The 18431-nt window shown below is 46.3% G+C and overlaps 1 protein-coding gene across 4 annotated transcripts in view; it reads left to right on the plus strand.

Annotated features, from left to right (window-relative positions):
• Nucleotides 1–18431, plus strand: part of SPEG (striated muscle enriched protein kinase) — a 1484310-nt gene that overhangs the window by 518072 nt on the left and 947807 nt on the right. For all 4 annotated transcript variants that reach the window (XM_078679189.1, XM_078679190.1, XM_078679187.1 and 1 more), the window contains exons 5-6: nt 1352–1495; nt 8399–8581. In XM_078679189.1, coding sequence (XP_078535315.1) covers nt 1352–1495; nt 8399–8581 — 327 coding nt within the window. The remainder of the gene's footprint in view (nt 1–1351; nt 1496–8398; nt 8582–18431) is intronic.

Genomic DNA, 18431 nt, shown 5'->3' on the forward strand with positions numbered 1-18431 from the left:
AATAGCTACACCTGAATGGATAACATACTCTAACTGGGTGAACAGGAATAGAGGATCATCCAAGCAAAGTTACCGGAATAAGGTCAGTTCAGAGATACGTCTGCGATTGGGTGTATATAAACTTTGATATTAGAAAGCCATGGAGAGAGACCAGATAAAGCTTATCAAAACACCAGAATGGCTAAGTTAAAATGCCAGTGTATATCTAGAAGCAAAATTAGACAATTGATGTGCCAGTACAGAAGTTCAAGAAGAGCGGATCATACCATACGAATGATCATATTGAAATGCCAAACTATGACTATAATACTCTTGAAATAGGTAGCATATCTCGTGATAACCAAATGGCGGGGTTGTGGCAGCACCTACATTTTTTTTAGCTGTAGATGAGTCGCAAGAGGCAAACCTCATATTGATGGAATGTATTGAAAGGGAGGATAAAGAAGTTTAAAAAAATAGCTTTGTTTGTGATCTATGGGTTAAGGGAAAGCCTAGACCTATTGAACTGTCAGAATGATGGTGTATTAATAATATGCTGTGTGCATGGGTATAGTTCCTAGAGAATATTTGTAACATTTGTCTGGAGCATGAATATGTTTTACTGCTTTAAAAAATAAATTGATGGAAAACAAATTGTGTGTAGGATACTATCTGGGAGATGCTCTGGTCTACTTCTGACTATTTCCACCAATGGCCATTCTTTATTTAGAAGCAATCCATTTAGGAACATGGCTGGCAGGTCCCAAGCTGCGTAACCGGCCCCCACTGGAAGTGAAACAGGCCCCTGCCCTGCCAGCCGACTGAAATGCCTGATGCCCGGTAGGCCAGAAATGTCTTGATTTTCACTTCTTAATGATACATATTCTAAAGTTGGAATTGATGCTCTCTGGGGTCCCTGGATGCAAGCAGAAGTTATCTACTTTTATAACTACCGTGAAGAGTGCTACTGTGCAGAAATAGGATTAAAATAATGTAACATGTATTTCCTTAAAGACATTAAAAGAATGTCATTGGTAAGTTATTTATCCAAATTATCCTTTAAATTCTAACTTGAACATGTAAAAATGTAAAAAACTAGAGACATTTATTAAATGCTACTTTGTATTGGCATGATCGTATACGTTTTCTTATAAGAGAAGTTACTGTATTCCTCAATCCTACATGTGGTTAAATTCATTAAAGATAACCTGATGAAGAAGTAGAATTACTGGTATGTACTTTTCTTTCATGCAAGCAACACATTCTTTCTGTATTACTCAAACATCTCCCTATCAGACTCTCACTTCTTTGTTCTCCTCCCTCCTACTGTACTCCTGATGAAAGTAGCTTTGACTCCACGTTTCTTTTGCAGAATCCTCAGATGATTCTTATGTCTCAGCGGGTGAGGATCCGCTCGAAGCCCCAGTCTTTGAGATCCCTGTGCAGAGTGCCATGGTTGTTGAAGGGACCACCGTCCTTCTCAAGTGCATCATCTCAGCCAATCCTCTTCCTGAAGGTAATAAGCGAACACGAATAACCACCATGGAAGCAAAGACAAGTATTGGGTGGTATGAATGGTGGGTTTCCCTTTCAGGGAGGAGAGAAGATTATTTTCAAAAACACATTTTAAATCCCTTCATCTGCCAAATCTTAAAGCATACTATTTGAGGTGATAGGGGAAGCCAAAGATTGATGGCTGTCACAATAGAATCACAGAGGCTGTGCATTTAGAGCCCTTTGTTTGGTTAAGAGCCATGAAAATAATATTTTAAGTCATAGCTGTGTGCAGCATTGGTGTCTACATAAAAGGGCTACAGCAGGTACTCATGTAGCTTTAACTATTGAGGCATTGCAGCACCCCAAAAAATGCATTCCTCTTCCGCCCATTACTCAGCTTCCTACTTAGTTCCTTGTTCACTTTTGTCTTTTTAAAGTTGGTTGTAATGGTCTTTTAACACAGGTTAGGACAAACCTACTGATATTTATATATGATGGGAAAAAGTGTAAGCCTTCCAGAGGCTTCTCCAAGAAAAAGGAAAGGACTGTGGCTAAGTGGTTGCTCTCTGTGCCTCCACGCATTGACTATACTATGAAGGAATACAAAGGGAGATACATCCACTTCTCCAGACCCTGCTACTCCTAGTTTCTCTTCTACCTGCACACTACAATTTAACATCTATAATCTTAGAACTAGAGCACTACAAAAGCAACATATCATGACAGCTACCACAACTCAAAGCTTTTGCTGCATTAGACACTACATAGACACCAAAAACAACAACAATCTGCTGAAGGGAACCAGTTATGATGTTTGTAAGGTTTTCATAATTCACTCCAAAAGGTTTTGGAAATCACTGATTTTCACTTATAGCAGCAGTTTATGAACCTTGGACATAAGGGTCCGTGGCAAAGTCAAGGCTTAAGACTGACCGCAATGGTGTGCGTGTCAGATGCAGGGGCCAAGTTGGTCCCTGTCAACTTTTTACCTTTGCACCTAGAAACATTCCAGGGTTTTTCCCTTTTTCCCTGACAATGGGCGTGTTGGCGGGGTCCTCTACAGCTTGATGTTGGGTTTGACGTCGGTGGACAGGCAAAGTCCAGAGGTCGTGGAGGCCTTGGTTCTTGATGGCATTCAAGGCTACCAACAAACTGGCAAGTAGCGGTAGTGCATAAGCCTCGGTTTCTGTACCCAAAAACAGTTATCGTTTGCTTCAGACTCACATGATGCAAAACAGTTATCTTTTCCTTCAGGCTCACATGTTGCAGTTCTGTGGGGTGAAATAGTACACTACAGAACCAGCCAAGGGTCCAGGACCTGGGTCACCTCTTGAGGACTAGGACTCTAATCTCACTGGCTACATCTGCGAAGTCTAGGGCAAGTCCACTGGCAACTGGTCAGCTGGGCACTGTAGATATGCAGGTGTTATTTAGCTTCTGTGTCCAAAGTGCTGTCTTGGTTTAGCAGGTGCAGGCTTTCTTGGGCCAGCCTTTCTTTCTGAGGTCCATATGGTAAGCTGGCACGGTCCTTCTTTTCCTCTTACCGAGTACAGCAGTGTTCTCTGAGTCAGTGGTGCCATGTTAATCCCAATTTCGAATTATTGAGTGGTGAGGACTCTCTTACGAATGTGTGTGTGGGAGGGCAGGTTTGATAAACAGGCGTGGAGGCTGCAGTAGAGGTTTAGAAAGAGGTTTATTGATAATAGAAGAAGTTGGGATAGGGTGTAAGGTGTGTTCTTGTGGTCCTTCGTCTTCGTCAGAGGTTTCCGGTGAGCTGGAAGGGTCGGAAAAAGGTGTTGTCTTCTTTCCTGGTTCCTCTGGACCGGGGTGGTTACCCCGGAGGCTCATAGGAGTGAAAAGAACAAAAGGGAACCGTAAGAATGAATTCTTTACTAAAGTGGTTGTTTTTATCCTTCACCACACCTCGGTGCTCTAAGATTTTCTAGTGCCATTAAGAATGGATGTCAGCCAAGGATATTGTCCAACACCGATTCGAAGTTAAGAAGTTAGGGAATAGATGGGGGTAACGTATATGGCGTTCAGTCTATGGTAAGGATAGGTTCAACAATGTGCAAGAATGCTATGCCCAAAAATAGATTCAACAACGTGCAAGAATGCTATGGCCAAAGATAGGTTCAACAATGTGCAAGAATGCTATGTCCAAAGATAGATTCAACAACGTGCACAAGAAACGAAGGAAAACATGCCCGTGCCTAGTCCACCCTCCTCCCCGGTTTTCGTCCCTCCCTTCTTTTCTTTGTATCCTCGAGTCGGTTGTACTCACCGGCTCCCGCCGTAACTCTCCTGAGTCACGGCCGCTCCCCAGCCACCTCCGGCCACCACCAGTCCTCGAACCAGCTCTCCTCTTCTTCTTCAGGATCTCCAGCTGTTCGGTCGTCCGGCAAGGGTTCACTGTTGCACTCGGGTACCGCGTCTTCTCCACTCGGTTCCGGTCCCGCGTCTTCTCCACTCGTTTCGGGTCCCGCGTCTTCTCTTCTCGGCTCCGGTCCCGCGTCTTCTCCTCTCTTCCCGTACCCTGCAACTGACGTCCTTCTCATTGGTTCCGGAGTTCTCCTTCCGGTGTTTTGAGGCGGTCCTTCCGGGTCACGGCTGTTTGCGTGATCCTGTATGGAAACAGCAGAAGGACATGGACGTCGTAGTCCGTGAGTACGGCGCTGTGCTGATACCTGCAACGGGAGGCTCGTCTTTAGGGTAGGTCCCTGTACCCTCTCACAGTGTGCAAAATTCCCACTCAGCAACCCTACCTACTATTACAACACGTCCTTGGGGATTGCCACTAAACACTGCCACAGTGCATATCTCTACCCAAATCTAAGAAGTCAGTAGCCTTCTTCCCTGTACCAGAGCTATGGACACACTCCTGAGGTGTGATCAATAAAATGAGCCACCACTTCTTAAAAAACAGTTCTGCAATGGGTTTCCCCCTTCTGGAGGAGATGCAAGCCACTGTGGCCATTCTGTCAGGATGGGGACACCCCCGACTCCCACCTTTCCTGAGAGCTATTCACATCTCCTGGTAAGAGGCCAGCATGCTGTCTCAGGTGACAACTGCTGTGGTGTATCAGAAACGGCAACTAGAAGCTCGGGGCAAAAAAGTGGTTACTTTCTAAAGTCACCTTAATATTAACAAGTACAATCCAACATCAGCATTCATTTGGGTCTAATATTACATTAATTGGCTAACTTGAGGTACTATTTTTGGTGGTATTTTTGGTGGCCCCAAATGAAAGTTAGTACTTTGCGGTTGGGCTAGTGTAACAACATATCTGAAAGAAACACGTAGTGATAGATTCCTTACCTTAGAATTACCCCCAGAAGTCAGACTGGATCCGGAAAGTTTTTCATCAACAGTACCCCTGCGCATCGGTAGGCATCGTTGTGCGGCTCTGTGTGCGTCGTTGGCGCTGGGATGACGTCGTCGGAGCTACTTAGACGCGCCCACACACGCTGACGTCAGTTCTTTCTTTTTCCGCGCCAGCAAGCGCAGATCGGGAAAGAGCAAGTACCCCCAGTCCATTTTTGACTGAGTTTTTCGGGGCCTTTTACCTCATCTTTTCGAGTCGATCGACTCCAGGTGTCGTAGGGATGCTCGGTTTCAAGAACTGTGGGGACTGTCATCGCATGACGTCGGTGACGGACCCCCACCGCGTTTGTCTCTACTGCCTGGGGCGCGACCCCAAGTCTTGCCCCGACTGCCGGGCCATGGCGCCGAAGACTTTGTGGGAGCAGTCCCAAAAAATGCTTGAAATCTGGCAGTCGGCTCCGCGCTGCTCGTGGTCCCGGTCCCGTGGGAGGTTGAGGGACCGGACGCTGAGTCATCATCACCATTCTTCTGGATCTAAGTCTTCGCACTCGGGGTCAGGTAAGTCGAAGCATTCCAAGAAGAAGTCGAAGAAGCATCGTCGCTCTTCTACTTCTCCTCGCCCGTCATGGCTGAGGGTGCGGGCGGTGCCACCCCCACAGCTCTGGCGGAGCCTGCAAAGTCGCCTCAAGTCTACCCCTCTCCTTTCCGGATGCGGGGGCAACGCCTGCTCAGGATCAAGAGTTTCTTGCTGCCATGGCCTGACTCTTTGGGCCGTCTGGCCCCGCCGGTACTCCTGCGGGCCCCGCGGGCAAATGTTGATGGTGAACAAATGACTCTTGAGAGAGAAAGACAAATCGTAAAAAGAAAAAGAAAAATATAGTGTTGTGCAGAGAAAGAGTGAGATAGAGGGAGGAAATTTGTATGGTCTGGGAAGGCATGAACAGAAATTAAAGAAACAATAAAAAAAGGGCTTGACAACTATGATGACAAGTGAAAGGGGGAAGAAACTGAAAGAAAATGGAGATGTGATGAAAAATAAAATATGGTAGCAAATAAAAATGGAGAGAAAGGAACTGAAGTACGAATGACTGGAAGAATATATTAAATAGTGAAACGTAAGTAAGGTAAATCATGAGTAATGAAAGATTCAGAAGAAACAAGACAGAAAGAAAGCAAGAAAGAAAATGGAACAGGTAAATACAGAAATAGTGTGTATCAAAGAGACTGAAGAATTACAATTGGAAGATAGAGGAAAAGATAGCCAGAGAGGATAGTGGAACCTACTAAGTACAAGGTAGAAGAATGGAAGAAAGAAAAGGTAGAAGAACAGACGAAAGAAATCAAGAGGGAAACCGCGATAAGGAGCCCAAGAGGAGTCAGGCAAAGAAGAAGGGAAGGGGGTGGAGCAGATGAAACATGATGAATGGTGAGATGAGATTGAGATCACAGACTGATGGAGGCGAGTGTGAAGCATGCAAATAAAAGGGAGCGAGTGAAGGGCCAAACAGGTTCTCAAGGAAACTGAAAGGACAATTGGGAAAGATCAGAGTAAGAAGAAAATAGGGAGAAATTAAGGTGGGGGTCAAATGAAGGCAAAATGGAAGATGGGTCCGAGGGGAACTAGATGGCAGTCATAATAGTGGTGAGAACATTAGAGAGGTAGAGATGAAGGTGGGACTTTTGTTGCCTTAGTGGAATAAAGCTAGAGGTGAGAGAGGGACTGAAAAGATAGAGATAAAAAGTGGTTGAATGAAGGTTCGCAGCCATCAACCATTGGGTTAATCCTCCAGACTCAGAGCCGGCCTACCGTATGGACCAGTATGCCAAGCAGCTGGATATCCGCCCTGTCCCCACAGCAGTTTTTCTCTTACTCTGGCATAACACGTTACGCTCCCTGGATTGGCGGGACAGGATTACTAAGGCACCTCCCCTATGGGACAATGTATGACTGGGCACTCTGGGAACTCTACCACGTTTCCATGATTAGGATCTTATTGGAAGTACAAAAATGGGTGACCTGTGGCTGTGGGGCAGGGTCAGCCCATTCGCTGATTTTCAGGCCGAATAGCAGCTGACACCTACTGAGTCCTATCGATACCTCCAAATCCGCGAGGCTCTATCTCAGGCATTGCCAAAAGGGGAGGAACTCCCTGAGTACCCCCCACTTGAAGATAGACTACTGACTGAGTTTATGCCCAAGAAAGCAGTATCCCTCACATATCACAAGCTTATTAACAACTCACCTGACACCCTAGTTAGTCTTATGGAACATTGGGAGCGTGACCTTGGGTGATTAAAGGACGACGAGTGGCCGTAGGCCCTGGCATCCCTGCAGGAGGTAGCCATACTTTCTAGTTTCCATCTAGTACAATTTAAAGTTCTCCATAGGTGCTATAATACATGTGCCACCCGTGTGAAGATGAGCACAGACCTGTACGGAAACTACTGAAGACAGTTTTCTGAGCTGGTTGTGCTATGCTGCTTGGCTGCCTGGTCGCGCCAAGATACCTCTTGGGGTGATTCGAGTGCTTTATAAATGGCATTAACAGTGTATGGGAAACAGGTTAAAGGAGCTGCGAACATGGAAAATGTGGATCTAAATGTGAGATAAGGGGAGAGAGAGCATTAAAGGAACTACACAAATTAGAACATATAGAATTAAGGAATGGGAGTAGTGGAAGTGCAGAGAAACCAAGAGGAATAGAAGAGTAAGACTGGTAGAAACAGAAGAGAGAGAAAAAGAGGTAGATCTCTGATCAAATAAATCGAAATGTAGGTGATTAACAGGGACACTGGATAAAGGTGTGATGAAATAGGAGGACAGAAGTAGAATTCAAAATGGAAAATTGGTGAGACAGAGGAGAGCCAGTCAGGCTGAAAAAAAGAATTTGGGAAATCTAGAGATAATTATGAGAGGTAGTGGTGGTGGGAAAGGAAGACTGGGAAGGAAAGAAGCATGAAGAAAAGAGGGATGGAGGCGAGAGGGGCTGAAGCAGAAATGGAGGTTGGAGGCAGAGATGGTGAAAGGAGGAGATGTGGAGTCATATGACAGTTGCACAGAAGAAGGATGAAAGAAGGAGTAGTAGAGCTCGAGATATCAGGAACAGTGGGCAAGATGGAAACAAGAAATGAGAGATGAAGAGAACCAGTCACCAACTATGTGTGTGTATTTATAGAGTTGAAGCAAGATTCTAAAAACATAAAAGCACTATATGAAGACACATGGCAGTCCTGTTCTCTTTACAAAGAGACATGTCCTGTGGTTTACCATTTACAATTACAGTGCTGTGTTTCTCTGTGTACCAGTTACAAGCACCACTTTTATTGTTTAATTGAGCCTAGTATGTGTGCATACAGTAATCTTACCACACCCACCCAAAATTGATTCGAACACTCCAGCCAGCATTGCAAGTCTGACAGGACAATCTGTTTGGAGTTTTCCTTCAGGGAGATGCCTCATGTGCACATGCACTCTTAAATATTGCCCATTATAGGTGCCCCCCAAGTTCTATCTGTGGCCCAGAAAACATTTCTAGAGCTGCAGCTGTCCGCCAGAGTTGCCTGATGCAGTAACACATTGTTCTGTTCCTTCTGTAGTTACCTGGAAGAAGGACAACATTCCCCTGAAGAACAGCAGCAGCCACCAGATCCGGGCCGAGGGGGAACGGCACACGCTGCTCATCCAGAGTGCGAAAAAAACCGACACCGGCGTCTACACAGTAACTGCACGGAACGAGGTATCGGAGTCCAGCAGCACCAGCTGCGTGACCGTGTGTGCAGGTAAGACCAGGCCTGAGCTGAGGATCAATAGGCTTCATCAGGGTGTGCCAGGCTCCTGAGAACTGGTCTGTTAGAAGAACGCGGATGCCCGCTTCATTGTTACCTGTTGAATCATTAATGGAATCCAGGGACCCCAATTCGTCACAGCTGCCCAAGCGATATCAATGATTTGAACTTCAAAACAGTACACAAAAGTACAGAAGCAAGTATTTGTCAAACAAAAAAACAAACAAACTTCTCTTAATTTAATTGAGGCGCCCTTAATCCATACTATATCTGTGTTATGTTATTGAACGTGTTAAAATTTTCATTTTTACATTTTGCTTCTTTATTTTTATGTACCGTATTAATATGTTACTTTTATTTAATTCTGTTAATATTATTTAATTTTCTAAGCAGTCGTGGACCCCCTGAGTAGGCATTGTGGCCCCATAAAGAGCCACAGACTACAGTTTAAAAACCACTGAGCGTATGCGAAAGATAGGGAGGAGGCACGTCAGGTGTGTCAGGCACCTGATGACTGACCTGTGAGTGTGATGTGGAGCATAGGGAGGTGGCGCGTCAGGTGTGTCAGGCACCTGATAACTAGCCACTGAGCTGATGCGGAGGATAAGGAGGCGGCGCCTCAGGTGTGTCAGGCACCTGATGACTGAGCTGTGAGAGTCTTGTGGAGCATAGGGAGGCGGCACGTCAGGTGTTTCAGGCACCTGATGACTGAGCTGTGAGAGTCTTGTGGAGCATAGGGAGGCGGCACGTCAGGTGTGTCGGGCACCTGATGACTGGCCAATGAGCTGATGCAGAGGATAGGAAGGCAGCGCGTCAGGTGTGTCAGACGCCTGATGACTGGCCCCTGAGCTGATGTGGAGGATAGGGAGGCGGCGCATCATGTGTCTCAGGCACCTGATGACTGACCTCTGAGAGGGATGTGGAGGATAGGAAAGCAGCGCGTCAGGTGTGTCAGACGCCTAATGACTGGCCACTGAGCTGATCCGGAGGATAGGGAGGCGGCGCATCATGTGTCTCAGGCACCTGATGACTGGCCTCTGAGAGGGATGTGGAGGATAGGGAGAACAAAGAAAAAACAGGGGATGATGGACGGAGTGTTGAACATTGCAAGCACTCACCCCCAATCCACTGATCTGGGTTTAATCCATCATCATTCTTTAACTCACTCCGCCACCCCAGTTCAGACATGGCCATATGAAAATCATTCTGAACCTGTGCCTCATGAGAACAGTCCAGCCCAAACTGCCAAGCCATATCTTCCCTGGACCGGAAACAAGCATCCTGGGACCGGTTTCTGGCTAATCAGCCGTCATCAGACAGGCTAGCTTGAATCCACTGGCAACGTGAGCAAGAGACCCAAGTCTGGGCATACCCTGCCAACTTAGGGTGAACAAAGAAAAACAAAGGGGATGATGGACGGAGTGTTGAACATTGCAAGCACTCCCCCCAGGTCAACTGATCTGGGTTTAATCCATCATCATTCTTTAGCTCACTCCGCCACCCCAGTTCAGACATGGCCATATGCAAATCAGTCTGATCCTGTGCCTGATGAGAACAGTCCAGCCCGAATTGCCAAGCCATGAGGATGGGGAGATGGCGCGTCAGGTGTGTCAGGCACCTGATGAATGGCCACTGAGCTGATGGGAAGGATAGGGAGGCAGCGCATCTGATGTGTCAGGCACCTGATGACTGACCTGTGAGAGTGATGTGGAGGATAGGGAGGCAGCACGTCCGGTCATATTCACATGAGCTTTTACATTAGATTCCATCCTTGCCAGTTCGCCGTCTTTTTCTACCCGTTCTTGGATTTGAAATGTATATTTCCTTCTCAAACTTCACAGCTAAAACCTGGAACGACCTCCTGAAACACCTCAGAACCTCCCCCTCCCTCATGGACTTCTGTGTGAACCTCAAGACATGGCTCTTCCAGGCATGATCTCCTCCTTCAGACTTGCCATACTCAGCACCGGGATAACCTCACGGGTGGTTAGCCGTGCTCTACAAATTCACATAATATAACATATCTGATTCTAACAAGTCCTGTGTTGTATGTATCCACATGCCCAAGTAATTTGAGGCGTCTTCAACATAGAATGTAACACTCTACAAAATTCAAATTAGTTGTGTAGCCGGCTATCACTAGTTTAACTTCAGTGTTCGGAATAGTCAGAGATGTACTGAGTATCATTATCACATTCTGGAACTGCACCTGCTGTTGATAATGACCTATTCCACTGTTTACATGCACATGCTGAACAGCAGGTTCAACTTGGTGGGCTACAGATAGCAGGAGTGGTGGATGAACTAAGGCAGATTTGTTGATTATAATCAAATTAGAAGAGCCGTATCCATCAAAGATTGGTTCCATTGACCACCACAAATTCTGTGGTGAGACCTACAAAAAATGTTAAGTGGTTCGAAGAGAAAGTTTAATTATAAATAAGGAGCTGTCCTGAGGAGTACATGCAGGCACTCCTCTGCTCCCCAGAACCAGCATCAGCTGACACCAAAATCATAATTCCACATTGCAATGTACAGAACCTGAAGAAACAGAACATTCCAGTTCAGATAAAGATCCAAAGGTAGGATATAACACAACTTCCCTTCTCTGGACAAAGAACACTAAAACCATTCACCAAAGATACACATACCCTGCACAACAAGTTGCAACCCTACACAAGAAACTAGCCCAACAGAATGTATTAAGAAAACAAGCCGGGCAACTACACAGATAACCAGGATACAGATACAATGTCCAATCACAACAGAGAACAAAACAGAGGACACCCTATGAGATAAATGAAAAGGAAGCAAGATTCAAGTTAGAAACCTACTTAGTTTTGCAGCTTTACATGAACTCCTATGCAGGGAAGGAGCAGCATTTTTACACAAAAGATCCCTGGCAATAGAGTCACTTCCAGAGGGGAAGCGGGAAATAATGTAAGAATCAACTTGGTCACATACCTCTTTCCCCACTTTCACCACTCTTGCGGGATTCCACCAATGACCCCTCGCAAACCTAACTGCAATTCCACATACTGCTTGGACTTTTACAGGGTCACATAAAATGTTTCTTCCTTTTTGCACACAAAGAGAGCAGTTTAGATACATACCATACTAGCACTTTTGTTTGTTCTGAGCAAGATCTACGCTCTTTCTGACCAAAAGCAGCCCATTTTACACATCAGATTCGCTCTTCTGCCACTTGGACATTAAGCTGGGTGAAAAATTCACTTTTCTACCTCTTAATTATTCAAAAAGAGAAACTTTTGTGGCAGAATGAGGTGTAGTTCTATAAAAACCACAGCATACTTCTCACCGGTTTTACAGTTTTGTGCTTCCCACTCTTACACTCTAAGCCCATCTAATGCTCTCCCCAATCGCATGGTTCATTCTCTGAATGAGACCATTTCTTTAGGGATGTTTAACAAGCTCTTGAGCTTCTTAACCCCACATGATTCAAACATACTCTGAAACTCCTTGCTGATGAATTGGGTACCATTATCAGAAATGCGAGATTCGTGGAACCTCTCCCTCAAAAAAATCTCTCTTAGGAATTCCCTAACTGAGCTAGAACAGGCTCTTTAACAAGCTTAAGCTCTGGCCACTTAGAATAGCAATCCACCAGAACTAGAATGAATTTAGCACCTCTGTTGTCGCGATGACCAAATCACCAGCTATGAGCCATGTGTACGAGGTAGCAGGCAGCTCCAGTTGTCGCCAATGATACTGTAGTGAGAACTACAAAAAACAGTAAGTGATTTGAAGAGAAAGTTTATTCGTAAGGTAAGGAGCTGCCCTGAGGAAGAACATGCTGGAACTCCTCTGCTCCCTAGTACCAGCATCGACTAACACTAGCATCAAAGTGCAACATTCTAATGTACAGAACCTGAAGAACCAGAATGTTCCAAGTCCGGTAAAGAACCAAAGGTAGGATATAACACTGTTATTGGTGTAGATCTGTGGTACTGAGAGTACGGGCCACCAGCAGCCCTCCAGACCTTCCTTGGCGGCCCTCGGGCATTGTCGTGCTACACACAATAGGGACACAAGAGGGTAGGCAGAAAGGGAGAGGAATGTGGGAGGGGTATTAAGTGAGAGAAAGCACACTATTTAATGAAATACCAACATTTTTAAATGTCTTTACAAACAGAGAGAGGGAGAGTGTGTATTTTCGTCTGTGTGTGTAAGACTTCCTGGTGAAATCAGACAGACACCTCCCAAAACCCAACTGAAAGCACCTGCAGCCATCTATTTATCACAAAATACATATATTAAGGGGGTGTAGTGCCCAAAACACTCCCCTGAAGCTACGCCCCTGAAATAAACTGGCAGACTGAGGTGTTATGCCACGATTGGTAACACCGCACTCCAATAGACAAAAAATAAAACAAATAAAAAAAAAACAAAAAATAGACAAAAAATGCGCCATATTTATATGAATGTGGCGCACCCATGCGTTACCCCTAGCACTGGTGCTAAAACAGCTGCCTAGCGCCAGCGCAGTAACCCTTGTGCCGTTTTGCTATGGTGCCTGCGCTGGAGGTGCAATGTTTTATGTACGGGAAGGGACACCTTCCTGCTTATAAAAAATCTTTACAGGCAATTTGTCTATATGTGTGCTGCAGAATGCAACACCTGTGGAAAGAGCAAATACGAGCATGAATAAATATTTTCTCCTCGAATCGCCTTCTTTAATACTTGGTGGTATTTTTGGTGCTCCTCCATACCTTGTAAATATGGGGCAGCATCAAAAGAGCAAAGGGTTTTGTGGCAGAACGCCCACATCAACAACCATTGTATGTCCCTTCCAGGCTACGTGCTGTGTGAATAGGGGCATATTTACAAAGCAGCGCTAATCCACATTATGTGGCTTACGCCACCTTGTAAATAAAGCAAAGGAGTTAACTTGTGTTCGATGGCTATATAAATGACATGCATTTATGTGGTCCATTTGTCTATGGACAGCCCCATTCATATGTATGTGCACCAGGCCATGAATGGTGAAAGGTACTGTCTCTGTGCTTCTTCCCTAAATTGGACATGGTGAGTGCTTAATTCTTTCAACAGCGGCATCTTCACTGGAGTCCTTCATTGTGGTCTACGGCTGTCTCCGATGTCACTTCACACCTATGCACCTGGTTTCGCTTGTGTAGGTATCCTGGTTCCCGGGGTATCCAGGGGTGGAGAGACTCTTCAATCTTTCACTGGATTTCTTCAGGGTCCGCTGGGAAGGGACCTTCTCCAGTATTAGGGGTGTCTTTCATAGATTCACATGCTTGAATATTCCCCGTCGTCGAAGTGGGAGTCCCACGGTAAATAAAAATAGCAATAATGCTAATAAATATATATATATATATATACATATAGTATCATATAAGTAATAAAACAGATAAAATATGTACTGAAAAACCTTTACAAAGGTTACCACATAGAAATGCATTAGAGAGAAAAAAACTCATTTGTAACATATCAGTGTCATTATGTTAGTCCAAACTGCAGCCAATCAGGCTCAAGTACCCTCTAGAACCTTCTCCTCAGAAGCTCAAGCCCTCAGATTTTCTACCGCACGTCGTGTGAAGGGAGTCTCCCTGAGCTCTGCTCAGTTCTTTTCTACATTTCTACTCTTCACAGGTTTTTGTTTTACACAAAGATGTCAAGTAAGAAGTCTTTATTTAGACCTTGTTCCTCCTGTGGGAAATTGCGTTTATTTGAGAAGGACCCTCATGACAAATGTATTTACTGCCTGTATCCTGCTCACAAAGCGGTTGATTGTAGGTTCTGTAGAACTTTCAATCCTAAAACCCTTAAGGACAGGGAGGGTCGCCTTCTACTTTGGCTTAAGCGCCTTCAGGATAAGGAGGACGTTGTTTCTGATGCAGAAAGCCTTCAGTCAGTTCCTTCTTCTATGGCTTCTAAGCGTGGCAGTGTTCAGGAGTTACCATCTCCTTTCCTGAAGAAAAGAAAGCTGGCTTTAACTGTGGCTGCAGTGCCACCTACTACTACTGTGCCTGTTATCACTACGCCCACGAGACCTGGCTCTCAGGCGCCTTTTCCAGCTTCTATTAAAGTGGTTACACTTTTAACAGCGCGGTCGTCGACGGGCTCGTCGACGACCACTCCAACGACGAGATTGGCTGCTGTGGCTTCGTCTACGACCACAGTCACGACGACGTCGGCATCATCATCGTCGACGAGAGTCTCGACGACGGCTTGCACGTCGACGAACGCCTCTGTCTCTTCAATCCCGTCGACGATCCCCATTTTATCGTCGACGAAGAAGCCATCGTCGACGAAGAAACCATCGTCGTCATTACCTTCGTCGACGAAGCTCCCGTCGACGACACAGCTACCGTCGACGACGACGAAGATTCCGTCGACGAAGATTTCGTCGACGCAAGCGCCGTCGACGAAGGCGCCGTCGACGAAGGCGCCGTCGACGTCTAAAATGCTGTCAACTACATCGTCGACGAAGATTCCGTCGACGAAGATTCCGTCGACGAAGATTCCGTCGACGAAGATTCCGTCGACGCAGGCGCCGTCGACGAAGGCGCCGTCGACGTCTAAAATGCTGTCAACTACATCGTCGACGAAAACATCGTTGACGAGCTCGTCGACGAGCACATCAGCTACAGTAGTGCCTAAGCCTTCTAGGTCTACGGTGACGCCTACAGACTCATCGTCTACGACGACTGCTTCCAAATCGTCATCGTCTACGCAGGGATCTGCGTTGACAGAAACTTCTGGTTCTTCATCCTACGCCAACGTGCCTTTAGTGCCCTTGGACACTTCAGTTTCTGCAGTACAGTCCTCATTCAATATGGAGGAAGATTCTGCTTTCCATCTACAATCCCCTGCTCCACAACCACCACTTCAGTTGTTTGTCTCAGACCATGAGACTGAGTCTGTTCCGGATGACACTGGGTATGGGGACGCCCAGAGTCCATCAGATTTGATAATTAAATGCCAAGACACTACTTCGGAGGAAGAAGAAGAAGATGAGCAGGTAGATCAGCACGAGGACCAATGCGTGCAAATTCCGATGACGTCTATTCCAATGACGCTTTTCTCTAACCTCCAACACATGTTGGACGATTACAATAGACGCTTTCCACCTACCCCCCAGGGTACTCCGGTTCATGAATCTGCTGAGGTACCAGTTTCGTCTCAACCTCTACAATCACCACCTAGACCGTCGATACATTTGAGCACTCCTCTATCTCCTAATCCACAGATGGACACTGACTCAGAACCAGAGAGAGAGGAAGGCGAGGTTTATCCAGATACGGATGGTGAGCAAGATCCTTATATGGCGGAATTCGATGATTATCGAGTTCAAACACCCTCGCCACAACAGGGCACTTCAGGTGATTCACCTCCTGTGGACATCGCTAGTTTTCATAAGCTTATGGACAAAGCGGCGGACCGCTTCAAGTTGACAAGGGTCCAGCGAGACGAAGAATGTTTCCTGTATGATTTTAAGAATCAGCCTTATAAGCAGGTACATACCATACCAATTATAGAATTTATCTGGAAGGAAGGGCAAAAGATTATGAAGGCTCCTAACTCTTTGCCTGCCCAAATACCTAGGTTGGAGAAGAAGTACAAGGCTCCAACAGGCTCGCCTGTTTGTCTGCTATCTCATCCAAAGCCAGACTCTGTGGTGACTCAGGCAGCACAACGTCGTGCGCGCAATCCTGCAGCGCCTGTCACTTCCCCTCCCGATAGAGAGGGTCGACGATTGGATGCAATCGGAAAGAAGTTTTCATCCATGGCATCAACCTCAGCTCGTGCTGCGAATGCTCTCGCAATTTTGGGTCGTTTCGACCGACAAATGTGGTCAGACATGTCCATCTTCCTTGCACAGCTTCCAGAGTCATCCAAAGCAGAAGCGCTCCAGGTCCTTCAGGATGGACAAAGAGCTTCGGAGGAGATTATAGACTGTGCTGTGGATATTGCAAATACTGCATTCCGTATCCTTGCCAGTGCTGCGGCGCTCCGACGCCAGGGATGGTTAAAATCTACATCTTTCAGGCAGGAGGTTCAGTCAAAGATCATTGACATGCCGTATGATGGCCAATCTTTGTTCGGTTCCCAAATCGATGCGTCTTTGGAAGCCATAAAGAAGGATACCGACACGGCAAAATCGCTTGGATCCTTACAATTTAAAAAACAGCCCTTTCGTGCAGCACGGGGACGGGGCACCTCGTCCACTTTTTCCCGAGGAGGACAGTCACAGTACCGCCAGTACAATCAGGGGAACCAACGGTACTCAAATCAGCAGTCTTCTCGTCAACAACAATCCAGACCCTATAGAGGAAAGTCCAATTATAGAGGTGCCAACAACGCCAACAAACGGCAATGACTTGCCAGTTCAGCAGGATGTTGGAGGTCGAATCTCGCAATTTTACTCTCAGTGGTCTCAAATAACATCGGACCAATGGGTGTTGGACATTGTGCGCAAGGGTCACGCCTTGGAATTCACAGAGTTTCCTCCTCCATTTCCACCTTCGGGTCCGCCACCTCCCCACCTGGAAGAACTGCATCATCAAGTTCTACTTTTATTAACAAAGGGTGCAGTCGAAGTGGTTCCTGTATCTCAGCGGGGGAAAGGCTTCTATTCGAGGTTCTTCCTCATTCTAAAGAAGACGGGGGAGTGGCGTCCCATTATGGATTTGAGGTATCTCAATCTATTCCTGAAACAACAGTCCTTCCGGATGTTAACGTTGTCAGAAGTCTTGCGGCTTCTCTGCAGCGGCGATTTTTTAACGACAATAGACCTGCAAGACGCCTATTTTCATGTACCAATTATTCCTCAGCATCGGAAATACTTGAGGTTCACAGTGGGACACAATCACTATCAGTTCAAAGTCCTTCCTTTTGGCCTCAGATCAGCTCCTCGTGTGTTCACGAAGGTTCTGGCCCCGGTCATGGCTTATCTGCGTCTTCAAGGAGTCCAAATATTTCCTTACCTGGACGATTGTCTTTTAAAGTCCCAATCCGCAAGCCAGCTGCATCACGACACACGTCTGTGCCTCACCCTATTCAATTCTCTAGGGTTGACCATCAATGTAAAGAAGTCACATTTCACTCCTCTGCGAAACAGGACATTCCTCGGAGCTGTTATAGACACGGACGTGTCAAAAGCGTTCATCTCCGCCGAGCGGAGACAGAGGATACTTCATCTGGTCTCCACCATCAGATCAAAAAAGTCAGTTTCAGTGCGAATGTTAAAATCATTTCTGGGAATGGCATCATCTTCTATCGCACTGATCCCGAATTGCAGGTTACGTACCCGTCCCATTCAGGAGGAATTGGACCTACAATGGCGACAGGTGTCGGGGTCGTTCAACGACCAAGTGACAGTCACATCTTGCATGAAGACCAGTCTGCTCTGGTGGGAGCAACGAACCAATCTGATCCAAGGGGCCTCCTTCCTTGCCCAGCCTCCAGATCTAACATTGACCACGGATGCGTCCATGGACGGATGGGGAGCCCATCTCATGGAACTTTCCATCAAAGGCAAATGGACAGCGACTCAGAAGACCTGGCATATCAACAGGCTAGAATTACTGGCAATCTTCCTAGCGCTAAAGGCTTTCTTACCAGTGGTGCGCGGAGAATCGGTGCTGGTCCAAACAGACAACACCACCAGCATGCACTACATGAACAAACAGGGAGGCACAAAATCTCAGCCCCTGTCTCGTCTTGCCCAAAAGATTTGGGAATGGGCACTTCGTCATCACATTTGTTTGACAGCAGTCCATCTGCCGGGAGCGTCAAACATACTGGCAGATTCCCTAAGCAGGTCTGCGTCATCCACTCACGAATGGGAGTTACACCA

Source organism: Lissotriton helveticus, chromosome 3_1 (genome assembly GCF_964261635.1).
Source record: "Lissotriton helveticus chromosome 3_1, aLisHel1.1, whole genome shotgun sequence".
NCBI classification, from domain to species: Eukaryota; Metazoa; Chordata; class Amphibia; order Caudata; family Salamandridae; genus Lissotriton; species Lissotriton helveticus.